This window comes from Pithys albifrons, chromosome 31 (genome assembly GCF_047495875.1).
Source record: "Pithys albifrons albifrons isolate INPA30051 chromosome 31, PitAlb_v1, whole genome shotgun sequence".
NCBI lineage: Eukaryota > Metazoa > Chordata > Aves > Passeriformes > Thamnophilidae > Pithys > Pithys albifrons.
In genome coordinates, this window is record NC_092488.1 from 1,085,331 (window position 1) to 1,101,541 (window position 16,211).

The window sequence follows — 16,211 nt, forward strand, 5'->3', positions numbered from 1 at the left end:
TATTTTTCTTCTCATATGAAGGCACTGAGATTGCATTTCTCATGAATTTCTGAGCTTCTTCCAAACCCCAGCACAGCCAGAACTGCCTCTGGGCATTGCCCTGTGCTGGGAGGGCTCTACAGGGCAGAGCTGAGCACCCAGGGCTGGGATGGGCTTTGGGAGCACTGCCAGGGCACAGCCCTGGGCACAGGGAAGCAGCTGCTGTCAGGGACAGCTCCAGGGAGCAGAGCCCTGGGCAGGGAGTGAGAGGGAGTTGCTGCTGAAATGCCGTGGCAGGGCAGTTAGGGCAGCTCTGGCCATCTCCTACTCTGCTGATTTTTTCCCAGAAGAAGCCCCTGGTCTCCTCCAATAGCCAGGAGAGCCTTTACCTCAAAGGCCATGGGGTCAGGGGCATCTCTTGACACACAGAGCCCTGATGAGGGGAAACTCCCTTTGCCCATCTGCTTGTCCCTGTGGGGTCTCCAGAGGAGTGGGGCACAATTTCCCCATTTCTCCTCCTCTTCATGCTGCCTTTGTTCCCAGCTCAGGTAGGAGATTCAGACAATGAGTCTGCAGGACTCTGCATTCAGGATGTAACACCTTTAGGACATTCAGCTCTTTCCCTGGATGATCCTGCTGTGCTGCAGGCTGCCTTCCTGAAGGGCACAGCTGTGCCATTGCAGCTCTGTGTTCCCCACAGCCCCTCAGCACCGAGGCCATGGCAGTGGGGCTGCAAGGTGTGTGCAGGCAGCTGCAATGAGCCCTGTGTGCCCCTGGCTGGGAGGGGAGAGCTGAGATCTGCCTTGGGTAGGATGAGACAGGATGAGGAGTTTGGAGATGTGCACTTGCAAACTGAAGTCACCAGCTCTCAGCAGTGTGCAGCTTCTCCTCATGAGAACACTTGAGTGCCTTTGCCCTGCAGGTCAAAGAGGTGACAGCCTTGGGCAGCTGAGAGCAGGGCTGATGGACACACTGTCTGCCCCACACTGCAGGAATGGACGATCCCTTTGATTCACAGGACCTGCCAGGTTTCTCTTAGACATGAGTATAAATGCAAAGGATTTGTGCCTTAAAAACTCCACTCCCTGTGGTGGAGCGACTGGAAGGAAAAACAACTATGAGTCCACAGCTGTGCTGTGCAGTCGTTTGAACTGTGAGTGACAAGGCTGAGAAGCTGTTTAGTGCCATGAATGAGTTTAAAAAAACATCACTCCCAGTTCCTATTTATTTATCTGCTGTTGTAGAGTACAACTGATTCCTGCAGAAAATCAGCAGAGCTCGATATTCCTTAGAGCTTTCTGAGCCAGGCCTCACCAGAAGTTCTAAAATGACCACCCAAAGAATTCTTGAGAATGAGAAGAGGTGATTTAAAGGGTTTACATGAGGACAGGCATAGTTTTTTTTTCAGAGACATCTAGAGTAACTTGTTACTGCTTTTTCTGCTTGGACACGTGCCAGTACCCAGAGACAGCAAATGTCCAACAGCAGCTCCATCAGCCACTTCCTCCTGCTGGCATTGGCAGACACGAGGCAGCTGCAGCTCCTGCATGTGTGGATCTTCCTGGGCATCTCCCTGGCTGCCCTCCTGGGCAACGGCCTCATCATCAGCACCATAGCGTGTAACCACCACCTGCACACTCCCATGCACTTCTTCCTGCTCAACCTGTCCCTCACAGACCTGGGCTCCATCTGCACCACTGTCCCCAAAGCCGTGCACAACTCCCTCTGGGACACCAGGACCATCTCCTACATGGGATGTGCTGCACAGCTTTTTTTTTTCGTCTTCTTCATCACAGCAGAGCTTTATCTCCTCACCATCATGTGCTACGACCGCTACGTTGCCATCTGCAAACCCCTGCACTACGGGACCCTCCTGGGCAGCAGAGCTTGTGCCCACATGGCAGCAGCTGCCTGGGCCACTGTGTTTCTCTACTCTCTGCTGCACACAGCCAATACATTTTCCCTGCCCCTGTGCCAAGGCAATGCCCTGGGCCAGTTCTTCTGTGAAATCCCTCAGATCCTCAAGCTCTCCTGCTCAAACTCCTACCTCAGGGAACTTGGGCTCATTGTGGTTAGTGCTTTTCTATTTGTGGGTTGTTTCATTTTCATAGTTTTCTCCTATGTGCAGATCTTCAGGGCTGTGCTGAGGATCCCCTCTGAGCAGGGACGGCACAAAGCCTTTTCCACGTGCCTCCCTCACCTGGTTGTGGTCTCCCTGTTTGTCACCACTGTCTTATTTGCCCACCTGAAGCCTCTTTCTGTCTCCTCCCCATCCCTGGACCTGGTGGTGTCAGTTCTGTACTCAGTGGTACCTCCAACACTGAACCCCCTCATCTACAGCCTGAGGAACCAGGAGCTCAAGGATGCTCTGAGGAAAATGATGACTGGATGCTTTGCAGCAGCCAGAGACTCCCTGCTTTGCTTTGCCAATGGCTCATAGTGTATGTCATGAGAGGCCAAGGCTGTTCTCATTTATAATTTTGCTTTTTTTCCTCCTCCTGATTTTATGTTATTCAAAAAATGTCACTATTCATTCTTTTCCGTTATTTATCCTCTCCATCGTGTGTGACCAAGCCCAAGGACTGCCCTGGGCATCCCATCAGAGGGGCTGTTCCCCACCCTGGATGCTCCTGACCTGGGCTGGGGCTGCACAGGGGGCTGTGGGATGAGCTGAGGGGCAGTGGGGCACAAAGAGGCCACAGAACCACTGCCAGGGGGTGACAGCAAGACCAGGCACAGACAAGGAATTCCTGGGCATGGCCTGAGCTGTGCATGTGGAACTGTGGCAAAGGCAAAGCTCCCCTGGAGTTGGTGGCTGCAGGAAAAGTCAAGAGCCAAAAGAGCCTCAGTGGCTGTACTGGAGACCAAGGCTGAAGGAGGGAAATGCTGGGCTGCTGTGGGATGGGGAGGGGGATTTAATTCCAGCAGACACTGCTGTGGTGCTGAGGGACTCCATGGCTTCTCTGCCTGAGTCTTTACTGGAAAGGTCTCTCAGGCCTCTGTGCTCAGGGAAAGCTTGAGGGAGGAGGAGAGCCCATCTTGGCAGGAACCTCCTGCAATGCCAGAGGACAAATGGCAGTGTGTGCCCCTGCAGGGGCCTCCCCTGGCCATGGCACATGCTGGGAGCTGCCTGGCTGGGAGCAGCCCTGTAAGGCAGCTGTGGGTGGGCAGGAGCTGGGCAGGAGGCAGCCGTGTGCCCTGGCAGCAAGGGAGGCCAGGAGCACCCTGGGCTGTGTGACCAGCACAGCAAGGACGTGGGTCATCCAGGTTGCTGAGGCTGAGGAAAGCTGAGGAAGCAGCTGTGGTATTTAGCAATTGTATCATGTTTAATTTTTGTGTCTTGACCATGAAGAAAAACTTTCTGTGGCTCTAAATCTCACCTGTTCCTGGACCCCAAAGAACACAAACCTGAGGAATTTTGATTCCCACTCCAGTGGCACCTCATTCCATACCCAGAGCACAGAGCTCCCTTGTCTCACAGAATCCATGGAAATGGAGGGATAAAGGACACAGGACAGGCTGTGGGGATCAGTTGCAGAGCATGGCCAAGAATCTAAGATGGTTGTTACCCCAGGGCAGGACCCATCACTTGACCTTGTTGAACCTCATCCAGCTGGCCTGGGCCCATCAGTCCAGACTGTCCAGACTCCTCTGCAGAGCCTTCCTGCCCCTCCAGCAGGTCAGCAATCCTACCGACTTGGTGTCATCTGCGAATTGACTGAGGGTGCCCTCAATGCCCTCGTCCAGATCACTGATGAAGATGTTTAACTGAACTGACCCCAATACTGAGCCCTGGGTACACCATTGGATGTAACTCCATTCCCCACCACTCCCTGGGCCTGTTCATCAAAATAGATTTTTCCCCACTGAACAGGTGTTGCAAAGGATATTTGAGAAAGTTCCTGTAACTCCAGAATATTTGGGATAAGTGCATATTTAGCTCTGCACTACAGACCATTTTGTTCACTTTCTCTCTTTTCCTCCCTCTGTGGATCGAGGGATCTTGTGACCTCAGTGTGTGACTGGCTGTGTGCAAAGAGCAAATATGGACAGAATCTGGGGCAGGGAGTGTTTGGGGGGACCTTGGGATCTGTGCTTCACACAGAACATGTTTGCCATTGGTCTAAGACTACCTCCTGCAGAAAGTGGACTTCAGTGGAGGCAATGTGGACTTTATACAGAGCAGAGCAATGAGTTGTGTTTTCTACTGAGCTGTGCCTTCTTTGGTTTTGTTTGCTGACAATAAATGAACATCCCTCTGTGTCTCATGCAGCTCTTCCTTCAGTAAAGCAGGTGGGAGTTGGTGCCAAGGAGCTGAAACCTGCAGGTCCAGCCTTTGCTGGAGGAAACTCAGATTTGCACAAGGCTGCTTTCAGTCCCAGGGGTCTGATGAGGGAATGGTGGGGTGGGGAGTAGGGATAAAGTCTGTTTGACTGTCAGACAAAAAGGATCTTGATTTTCATATCAATTCAGAATGCATTAGGAGGTTCTCAGGATCAATATCAATTAGGAATTGCTGATATTAATGTATAAATAGGAAAAAATAAACAGACCACAAAAGACATTTTTGCTCTTTTTTATTTTAAAATAAGATATTCACTTTGAATATGCTTCTGAGATCTGTTTAATTAACCACAGAAGACTTGAAAATTTAAAAGTAAATTATTGTCAGGGGCTTTTCTGGTTAGGATATCATCACTGAAAAGAGACCATGAAGAGAACGAGCAGACAAGGAGACCCTTCCTGGTGCTTGAGAACAATATCAATTAGAGATTGCTGCTATTAATGTATAAACAGGGAGAAAAGTAAAAAGGGTCTCCTTGAACTCCTGCTGCCACAGCCAGGGGCTGGAGGCACCTCAGCCCTGCAGAGCCCCCACCCTGCACACTCACAAAGTTCAGATCAACACTGGGATTTTCCTTGCCCTGGCCCTTCCCAGTCCAGCCCCTCCCTTATCCCCCCATCTCCCTGCCCCTGCCCCAGCCCAGCAGAGCAGCCCAGTCATGTTTGCCCTGAAGCAAGAAATGGAGGAAATGGAGGTCAGGGGCAGTGACCCTGTGTGTGGAATGCTCAGGAGATCTTCAGCTCAGGCAGCTCCTGCAGCCCCAAGGCCAGCCCTGCTCTCCAGGACAGCAGGAAAGACTCGGCCCCAAAGGCTCCTCAGGCAGCTCCTGCTGCCCCAGGGACAGGGCAGCCTCTTTCCATGTCTCCTCTGCACACACAGGCTGTCCTGCTCTTCTCCTGGCACATCCCATCTCCCCACAGAGCCTTTCCCCAGGGGAACACGTCTGTGCTGGCCTGACCAGCCATTCCTGCAGCCCCTCCCCGTGCTCCCCACAGCCCCTGAGCTGGGGGTGCTGCTCTGCAGGGCACGGGGGCTGTGGTGCCCAGGGCCATGGGGGGACTCTGCTGGGCTGTTCTGGTCAAGCTGGGAGGCAGAGCCAGCTGATGGTGGTCCCTGCCATTGACCACCTGCCACACCAGCTCTTGAGTGGCCACAGAGGGTGCTCAGAGGTGTCCTGCCTTGTGCCAGTGCTGGGAGATGGGTCTGGGGGCTGCACTGGATCTAATCTATGAACCTTCACTGACCAGAACATGAAGCCCTCACCAGACTCCTTTTCCAGTGCCTGCCGTGGTCTCTGGGGTTGCAGAGCTCCCCTTTTTCAGTTCACACTCAGATGTAGAATATCATCTCTGGGTGACCCCACACCTGAAAGGCCTGTTCTCACTGCGCTGCATTTCTTGCTGACTCCTTGGCACAAACTGTCTCTGCAGGTCCCCTGAGTTCTCCTGGCCCCTCCCAAGTCTCCTCAATAGAAGCCAGGTCTGTCACAAGTTGTAGAGTCCCTCGAGGATTAATCACAGATCATTCACCATGTCCTTGTCACTGGCAACAAACAGCAAACCCTAAAGCAGCACTAAGATCCTTGAAGGCCGTGCTAGGACACTGATCTCATCACACTGAGTCCCATGGACAACAAGCAACACAAGGAGCCTCTTTAGAGTCTGTTTCCTTGGACATGTTATTGAAAGTTACTTTGGAAGAAGTCCAAAGCCTTCCTGCTCTGCCCTCAGGAGAACCCCTTTCCTCATGTAACTGCTGTTTTGGAGCCCAGCTGTGTCCCTCAAGTGTCCATGGCCTGTCCCTGCCTGTGATCCCAGAAGAGACACACAGCAGGATGTGACAAAGCTCTGCTGCTCCCTGGCAATGCTGCTGTGCTGGGACTCTCTCTGCAAACAGGAACTGCCATTGGCCTTGCTGTGGTCTCAGAGGAAGGAACTCGGAAAAACAAACTACACAAGTAACTTTTATTTTGCTTAAATATGCAAAGAGAACATTCCCTCATTTACCCAGTCTCCAGATCAAATATTAAGGATAGAGAATTTATGGAAAAATGGGGATCAAAAGTAGAATTACATTGCACACCACTTCAGCAGCAGGAAAAAAAAGCAAAAAAACCCACATAATCACCACCAAAAACCTGAGAAGGCGTGTTGAGTGTATAGTGAGTTCCTCTATGAGTGTTTTGCACATGAAATCAGGCAGTTTTTGCTTCTGAATTGTGTCCAATCATTAGTGTCCAAAGGGCATCCTTAAGTTCCTTGTTTCTCAGGCTGTAGATGAGGGGGTTCATGGCTGGAGGTACCACTGAATATAGAACTGCCACCACAAGATCAAGGGATAGGGAGGAGATGGAAGGAGGCTTCAGGTAGGCAAAAAATGATGTGCTGATAAACAGGGAGACCACAGCCAGGTGAGGGAGGCACGTGGAAAAGGCTCTGTGCCTTCCCTGCTCAGAGGGGATCCTCAGCACAGCCCTGAAGATCTGCACATAGGAGAAAACAATATAAACAAAACAAGCAAATCCTAAACAGGCATTGACCACAAGAAGACCAAGTTTCCTAAGATCAGAATATGAGCAGGAGAGCTTGAGAATCTGGGGGATTTCACAGAAGAACTGGCCCAGGGCATTACCATGGCACAGGGGCAGGGAAAATGTATTGGCTGTGTGCAGCAGAGCATTGAGAAAGACACTGGCCCAGGCAGCTGCTGCCATGTGGGCACAAGCTCTGCTGCCCAGGAGGGTCCCGTAGTGCAGGGGTTTGCAGATGGCAACGTAGCGGTCGTAGCACATGATGGTGAGGAGGGAATACTCTGTTACGATGAAGGAGAGAAAAAAAAAGACCTGTGCAGCACATCCCATGTAGGAGATGGTCCTGGCGTCCCAGAGGGAGTTGTGCATGGCTTTGGGGACAGTGGTGCAGATGGAGCCCAGGTCTATGAGGGACAGGTTGAGCAGGAAGAAGTGCATGGGGGTGTGCAGGTGGTGGTCAGAGGCTACGGCGCTGATGATGAGGCCGTTGCCCAGGAGGGCAGCCAGGGAGATGACCAGGAAGAGCCACAAGTGCAGGAGCTGCAGCTGCCGCGTGTCTGCCAATGGCAGGAGGAGGAAGTGGCTGATGGAGCTGCTGTTGGACATTTCCTGCCTCTGGGCATGGGGACCTGTTGATGGAGAAAAAGACAGGGACATGTCAGGACAGGCTGCTTCGAGCTAAACTGGTGCCATTTCCTGTACACTGTCCCCCTTTGTCTCAACCACCCTTGTTCCTTCTCTGAGGAAAACCCTCATCTCAGTCCCTGACTTGAGCTCCCTTTTGACTGTCTGAGTGTGCCAAGAGCAGCCAGGCCTGTGTGTGTGGGCTCTGGAGAAGCCATCCCTGCCCCACTGCGGTGCGTTTGGGGACATGTGGCATATTCTGGATTTGTCAGATGGAATCATTCCTAATGCAGAAAACTTATTAGCATCTATACTCTCAGTTCTAAAGGACAGGGATGGCAGGAAGGGGATTTAGGGAATACTTTTCCTGGCCACTTTCCATGCCTGCTTCTCTGAGGTCAGAAATCCCCAGCATTTCTGCTGCACACAGAATGAGCCACAGCCAGGTCTGGGAGGTAAAGGGATTCCTGTAGCTCAGGGCAAGGTAAAGAACTGGACAGTCTTCTTCCCCACTGCCCTGTGTTTGCACCTTTGGGGATCAGAGGACAATCACCTCCTCCATGTTACCCTGAGAAGAAACCAGACCCTGCTGAGAGCAGAGGGATCACTGAATGTCTCAGCCTTTCTTAAGGTCTTTGGGGAAGAATCAATTCTGCCAAAGACACAGTTCATTTGACAAACCCAACAGTGTTTCCTCAGTTATAACATCTCTGTGCTTCTCCATGGGGAATTCTGGTAGCACAAATATGCTGTAGGAGAGATTTGCATGCAGGAGGGCAGCTCAGTGCTTGGAAGGACATGACAAGGAGATCCCTGAGTGCCCTGGGGATGGTGGCTCATTAAGGGAGAGTCAGCTCACTCCCCTGTCACACACACTGCCCACAGCCCACAGGTTAGAGGAAAGCTTTAACATTGCATTCCTAAGGACACACCTGCATGACAGGAATCACAAGGGCAGTGCCTGACTCAGATGCTGCAAATCCCAGAGCCTCACTGAGAGAACAAGACAATAAGAACAAGATCAGAATTGCAGAGATACAAAGGAAAATATTGTGGTTCTCTCTCTGAGACACCAGGGCAGAGAGAGCAGGCACTGAGGACAGTGTTACCCTGACCCAGCTGTGCCACCTCACAAACACCAACAGTGCCCTCCTTCCCACAGCAGTTCTCCTTTTAGCTCCCCTTCATTCCCTGATCATATCCCTGCTGCCTGGACATTTTCCTCCTGGCAGGTGCCTTTTCCCTCTCAGCACTCCCAGTCCCATCCCAACCTCTGTGCACTCACCCCAACCCTACAGAAACCTGCCTGTCTGCAGGGCACTGCCTGGGGCATGTTCTCTTTGCAGGTGGGAAAGGGCAGGTCACAACAACCCTGATGGGCCCAGGAAGGGTGATCCTGGTGCTGTCCATAGCTGAGGCACTTCAGGAGGATCCCAGAAGACAGACTGACTCAGTTACACATCAGCAGTCTCAGTACATGCTCAAACATTGTGCTGATGGTCCTTGTCTGTCCCTTCCACCTCCTATTGTGCGTCTCTCATCCCCCAACAATCTCACCCTGCTCCAAGGAGTAAATTGAAAACACACTCAGGATAGCACCTTATTACAATAATCCCTGATTTACCATCTTCTCAGGAAGTGTCATCCAGAGCCATTCCCAGGTGGATCTGGAGCTGTGAGCAGCCCTGACCCACACAGCACCCTCTCAGCAGCAGGACCCTGCCCTGCTCAGGGCTGCTCCTTCCTCCCACAGCTTCTCCCCAGACCTGTGAGCAGCTCCCCGGGCTGGCTGAGAGCTGACCCTGGCAGGCAGCAGAGTCCCTGCCCCAGCACAGCACCCTGGGCTGCAGGACCCTGCTCTGCACCACAGCCCTGGGCACCCCTGGCTGCACACCCACCTTCACAGACCTGCAGCACACAATGGGAACAGGGATTGCCTTGCTCTGTCCCTTGGATGGTGCAGGAGGCAAACCCAGCTCTGCTGTGTGACCACCTCCTCTGCACTGGAGGAACTGTCAGAGTCCTCCAGAAAGGTCCTAAAAGCTGTGGGATGTGCCAGTTTAGGAGATCCCTCCAGGAACTGAAGTTTATCCTCCTTAAAGTTTGACTGTTTCAGAGTGATAATTTCTCCTCTAGTGAGATATAAGCAAGCTCTCCTCTGTCTTCTTCCAAACTGTGCTTAACTTCCCTCTCACTGCTCTCCTGTGCCCTGGGTGTCTGCAGGCAGTGCCCTGAGCCCTGCTGGGCTGTGCACAGGAGCTGCTCCTGGGCAGAGCTGTCTCTCTGCAGCACTGCCTGCTTGCCAGGAGCTCCCTGTGTGCCAGGAGCCCAGCCCAGCTCAGCATCAAAACAACAAACCCTGGGGGGAGTTTGGTCCTGACTCCCTGAACATCAGGCCCTGAGTGGAACTTGAGGAAACCTCACAGGAATTCAAAGTCGTGTTGCAGCTCCAAAGTTTCTTGTAGTTTGAATGGGTCTCACTGAGGGACATAAAGGAGAAAATGTCCCCAGGCTCCAGTTAGAGCAGAAAACTGGAGGTAGTGCTGACAGCTGGGGACAGGCAAAGTAAAGTTGGCTCTGATGCTGAATAAACCTGGATGTGTTTCACTAATCCAGAGGTCTAAGCCTTGACCACGTTAAGGAAATGTCACAGCCATGCCACCCAGCCCCTGGAAAGGGAGATCCTGTCCCTCCCTCCTTGCTCAGGGCTCTTCCTGGGGCACTGGGATGTGGGGATGTGCAATGCCAAGGGCAGGACGATGGGGTGGCACCTCCCAGGCTGCTGAAGAGGGACAAGGAGGCAATGAGGCCCCAGGGCTGCAAGGCTCACTTGTCTCCTCATGCCATCAGGGGCACACACAGCAGCCATGGCCAAAGGCCTGCACAAGTTGGCTCTGGCAGGGCCTTTCAGTTTCTGCACATCCCTGTCTCCTCTCCAGCCCAGGCTGTCCTACAGTGTCCATGTCCTGCCCCTTTCCCTGCAGGCTGTTGTCATCCCCCTGACTGCCCCACCTGGCTGGCACCTTCCTGCACTGACATCTCTCCCTCCTCCCTGGCTCTTCCTTGGAATACAAAGCCTTGGGCTGATCCAGACTTTTTCTGGGGGCGTGTTGCCCCACAGCACTGCTCTCAGAGGGGAATTCCTTTCTCCTCATATCCACCCTGAATCTCCCCAGCTGCCCTTGGTGGCATTATTTCTTTCTCATGCTGTTTCTCACTACAAAGGAAAGTTTCACCATCTATGGTGGAGAGCACTTCAAGCACTCTCAGGCGTCTCCTGTGCTCTACTCAGTCTCCACACCACTGAGCCCTGGGCTTTCAGTCCTTATCTATTGCTCATGTGCTTGAGGCCTCCAAGTGCATTCATGGGCCATCTCTGGTCCCTCTCCACGTGTTTAGCCATGACAATGCAGAGCTGCTTGTCCAAGAAAGATGGAGTGACACTTTTTGCCAAGGGTTGTATTGGCAGAAGAAGGCACAGTACCTGAAACTGATTGAGGGGAGATTTACATTGGATGTCAGGAAGAAATATTTTATATGAAGGTGGCATAAACCTGGAATAGGTTGCCCACTATGTGCAAAAACCCGCCCCTGGAGGTGTCCAAGGTTGGGAGCTTTGGGCAACCTGAACTCGTGGAAGGTGTCCCTGGATAATGAAAAGGAAAGTTGGTCGAGAGGCTCTTTCAGGTCTCTTCCAACCCAACCCATTTTATCAGTCTTTCATTTCTATATCTCCAATACCCTCACCACAGTGCTGCAAATATCTGCATACACAATGTCAGCATTTTGATGTGACCCAATCCCCAGAGCTTTATAGAAATGAATGAACTGCCATTTTAGAGACATGAATTTCATGGTATTTGGAGGAACCATTCAAAACTCAGAAGTTCCAAAGGAACTAAGAGAAATTTACAACATCTCTGCATGGAAAGCTCACCGAGTACTCTGAGTTGGGCCTGTGGCCTTCAGTGTGTTGGGGCTGCCCTGGGGCTTCTCCTCCAGTGGGATGTGCCCTGGTCATGGAACAGCAAAGGCACTTCCTACCCCAGCAATCTGCATCCTTCTGCATGTCAGGCCCTCACTCACTGTCCCTCACTCTGCTCAGTGTTTGCCTTGGCTCGTGGGTGCACTTGATTAGATCTGCTTGAGTGTTCTGAGGCACAATCCAACACTTATTGCCTTCTGCACCCACAGCATAAGAAATATCACTTGCCCTTTCTATGGGGATGGACCTGATGGATGTTTTTGCATTACTGCTTTTAATTCCCCCTTTTGGAAGGTGATATTTTCCCAAGCTGGGTCAAGATGTTGGGATCTTTCACAGTTACCTGAAGTAACTCAGAATCATAGAATGTCCTGAGTTTCAGAGACCTTAAAAGATCATCTAATTCCAACCCCAGTGACATGGAGAGGGACACCTTCCACTAGGCCTCATTGCCCAGAGCTCAGTCCAACCTGGCCTTGAACACTCCAGGGATGGGGCAGCCACAGCTTCTCTGGGAAACCTGTGCCAGTTCCTCAGCACCCTCATAGGGAAGAATTTCTTCCTAGTATCTCATCTGAACCTGCTCTCTGTCAGTGTGAAGCCATTCCCTCTTGTCCTGTCACTCCAGGTCCTTGTAAACAGTCTGTGTCCATCTTTCTTGTTTGCTCCCTTTGGGTCCTGGAAGGCCACAATTTGGTCACCCCAAAGGTTCTCTTCTCCAGGCTGAACAATCCCAATTCTCTCAGCCTTTCCCCATGGCAGAGCTGCTCCATCCCTCTCATCATCTTGGTGCCTCCTCTGCACTCATTCCAACAGCCACCTGTGCTGGGACCCCAGAGCTGGAGGCAGCTCTGCAGGTGGGGCAACATCCACCCATGTGTGTTCCTGGGAGTGCAGTGTGGAACCTCATGGAACCAAAGGGACATTGTGACACCACAGAACCTCATGGAACCAAAGGGACATTGTGACACCACAGAACCTCATGGAACCAAAGGGACATTGTGACACCACAGAACCTCATGGAACCAAAGAGACATTGTGACACCACAGAACCTCATGGAACCAAAGGGCCATTGTGACACCACAGAACCTCATGGAACCAAAGGGACATTGTGACACTTCAGATTCTCATCGAACCAAAGGAAATCTGAACATTTCTGAACGTCAAGGAGTCAATGGGCCACTGTGACACTTGAGGCCTCACCAAACCAAATGGACACAGGGACACCGTGGAACCTCTTGGAGATACGGGGCCACCATGACACTGCAGGGCCTCAGGGAACACAGGGAACACTGAGACTTTCCAGAATCTCATTGAACCAAGGGGCCTTTGTCTTTTGTGGGGCCTCCTGGAACCAGATCAACCCCAGGATATTTTGGAACCTCATGGCATCAAGGTGCCACTGTGGCTCTGCAGAGCCTTATGGACCATGAAAAGATGTTGTACCCTGATCAGGCCCAGAATCTGCTCAGAGAATGCAAACAGTGCAGGCTCTCTGTGCTGAGGTACTGCTGGCACCAAGGTGCTGGTTTGGTGTTGAATTCTGCTAAAACCAGCCTGGTTCACCAAACTGCAAATACACATCCTGCTTTTTGAAACAGGAGCTGACAGATAAGCTGCTCACTGGCCTGGAAATACAGGACCTGCAATCCCTCACTGTGTAACTTTAAATCCCAGCCCAACTCTCATATGGCACATCCTTCCACAGACTGCCTTGAAGTGTGTGGAGCTTCTCCCATGAAGAAGGAGGGTTCTTCATGGTCACTGCCCAGGGGTTAAGGGAAGGACAGAGATATGCCCTCTTTATCTGTGTAGTAAATTACAACAATCCCTGCTGAATGATTGTTTCTTTTTTGCTGGCTTTGATACAACTGCTTGAAAATGATGCTTTTGATACAGTGCACTGCACTATTTTAGGCTATAATATACTATACTAGGAGGTTTTTAGCTTTTCCACAGTGTAGTAAATATTTCTGATTTAGATCTTTAATCTGTTCACTTATCTGTTTCTTTCTCTGTCCATTTATCATAATAAATAATACATTAGATATAAGTACATCTGATATGCCATCATTAAAACCTGCAGGAGAAAGTGATTCAATCACATCTCTATAATTCCCTAAATTTTAAACCCAAAGGAAACCTGAGGCTAAGATTGGACCCTGTCACACTCAGGCTCCTCTCTAAGAAGGGTTTAGAAAGCAATGGGGTCCTTTCTGCACCTCATAGCTCAATGAGGTGCCTTCTCTAATAACCTTTGTCTAAGCCTTCCATATTTGCTGTGACACAATGAGATTCCACAAAGTCTCAAGACACCTTTGGTTCCATGGGCTTGCCCAATGTCACTATAGTCCCCTGATTCCATGAATTTCCACAGTATCTCAGGTTTCTTTTCATTCCATGAGGCCCCACAGATCCAAAATGGACCCTTCATTCCATGAGGTTCAGCAGTGACACAATGGTGGTTTCAGAGATGGTGGAGCTTTTTTTCCCTTTGCAGTTGGAAATAGAATGAGAAAGAAATAAGGTCACCAAGGGCAATGGAGGAGGTGCAGACTGGAAACAAGGAGAAAGGAATTTCTTTCCAAGGTCAGAGCTGTGGTGAAACACATCCCCCAGAAGGAGCCTGGATCAGCCCAAGGCTTTATGGAAGAGCCAGGGAGGAGGGAGAGATGTCAGTGCAGGAAGGTGCCAGCCAGGTGGGGCAGTCAGGGGGATGACAACAGCCTGTAGGGAAAGGGGCAGGGCTTGGACACTGTAGGACAGCCTGGGCTGGAGAGGAGACAGGGATGTGCAGAAGCTGAAAGGCCCTGCCAGAGCCAACTTGTGCAGGGCTTTGGCCACGGCTGCTGTGTGTGCCCCTGATGGCTTGAGGAGACAAGTGACCCTTGCAGCCCCTGGCCCTCATTAACCATAGAATCATAGATTTGATTGGGTTGGAAAAGACCTCCGAGATCATCAGGTCCAACCCTTGGTCCAACTCCAGTCCCTTTACTAGACCATGGAAGTCAGTGTCATGTCCAATCTCACTTGAAAAATCTGCAGGGATGGTGAATCAACCCCCTCTCTGGGCAGCCCATACCAATGCCTGAGCACTCTCTCTATAAAGACTTTTTTTCTCATCTCCAATTTAAATTTCCGCTGGCAGAGCTTGAGCCCATCGTGCCCCCTTGTCCTACTGCTGAGTGCCTGGGAGAAGAGACCAACCCCCACCTGGCCACCTGAGGTCACCTCTGAGCCTCCTCTTCTCCAGGCTAAACAACCTGAGCTCCCTCAGCCTCTCCTCACAGGACTTGTACTCCAGTCCCTTCTCCAGCCTTGTTGCTCTTATATACACCCACACCAGCCCCTCAAGATATTTCCTGAACTGAGGGGCCCAGAACTGAACACAACACTCAAGGTGTGGTATCACCAATGCAGAGTCCAGGGGAAGGGTCACTTCCCTGGTCCTGCTGGCCACGCTAGTTTTGCTCCAAGACAGGATCCCATTGGCCTTCTTGGCCCCCTGGGCACACTGTTGGCTCATGTTGAGCTTCCTGTCACTCAGTCCCCCCAGGTCCCTCTGCCTGGCTGCTCTCCAGCCACTCTGTGCCCAGCCTGGAGCAATGCAGGGGGTTGTTGTGGCCAAAGGGCAGGACCTGGCACTTGGCCTTGTTGAACTTCATCCCACTGGAATCAGCCCATCTCTCAAGTCTCTCCAGATCCCTCTGCAGAGCCCTCCTGCCTTCCAGCAGGTCGACACTCCCTCCCAACTTGGGGTCATCAGCAAATTTGCTGATGATGGTCTCAATCCCCTCACCTAAATCATCAATAAAGATGTTAAACAGGACTGGACCCAACACTGACCCCTGGGGAACACCACTGGTGACCGGCCACCAGCTGGATGACTCCTTGTCCCTGTTCAGCAGCCTGGGAGATGCCACCCCATCATCCTGCCCCTGGCATTTCACATCTCCACATCCCCACATCCCAGTGCCCCACCAAGAGCCCTGAGGAATGAGGGAGGAACAGGATCTGCCTTCCCAGGGGCTGGGTGGCATGGCTGTGATATTTCCTTTACAAGGTCAAGGCTTAGACCTCTCAGTTAGTTAAACACATCCGGGTTTATTCAACATCAGAGCCAACTTTACTTTGCCTGTCCCACCTTTCATCACTACCTCCAGTTTTCTACTCTAACTGAATGCTGGGGACATTTTCTCCACTGTGTCCCTCAGTGGGACCCATTAAATCTACAAGAAACTTTGCAGTTGGAAGAAAACTTTCTATTCTTGAGAGGTTTTCTCAAGTTCCACTCAGGGCCTGGTGTTCAGGGATTAAGCACGAAATTCCCCCCAGGGGCTGTTGCTGTGCTGCTGAGCTGGGCCGGGCTCCTGGCACACAGGGAGCTCCTGGCAAGCGGGCAGTGCTGCAGAGAGACAGCTCTGCCCAGGAGCAGCTCCTGTGCACAGCCCAGCAGGGCTCAGGGCACTGCCTGCAGACACCCAGGGCAGAGGAGAGAAGTAAGACACTGATGAGAGGCTTTGTGGAGTGTCAGAATGCTGAGAGTTCACTGATGGAATCACCTGAACAGTCCTTAACACAGTAAGTCTCTGGGTTCAGGCGATACAGGAGTGTGCTGGAGGGCTCTCCCAGAGCTCACACATGTTGCTGCAGCTCACATTTGGCAGGATGGCTCTCAGGGTTCCTTTTTGTGGAGGAGGACATGCTCCAGAGCAAGGACAACCTGTGGCATCATCAGAGAGACAGA

The 16,211-nt window shown here is 51.7% G+C and overlaps 2 protein-coding genes across 2 annotated transcripts; one reads left to right on the forward strand and one right to left on the reverse strand.

Moving 5' to 3' along the window:
* Positions 1 to 1,453: 1,453 nt before the first annotated feature.
* LOC139684099 (olfactory receptor 14J1-like) lies at positions 1,454 to 2,308 on the forward strand (the record flags this gene model as incomplete). The annotated part of the gene is made up of 1 exon (XM_071579699.1): positions 1,454 to 2,308. A coding segment is annotated over exon 1 (855 nt), but the record flags the coding sequence as incomplete, so codon positions are not given.
* A 4,210-nt stretch (positions 2,309 to 6,518) lies between these two features.
* LOC139684100 (olfactory receptor 14A16-like) lies at positions 6,519 to 7,460 on the reverse strand. The gene has a single exon (XM_071579700.1). It carries the CDS (start codon positions 7,458 to 7,460, stop codon positions 6,519 to 6,521), a length of 942 nt encoding a protein of 313 aa, XP_071435801.1.
* Between the last annotated feature and the right edge of the window lie 8,751 nt (positions 7,461 to 16,211).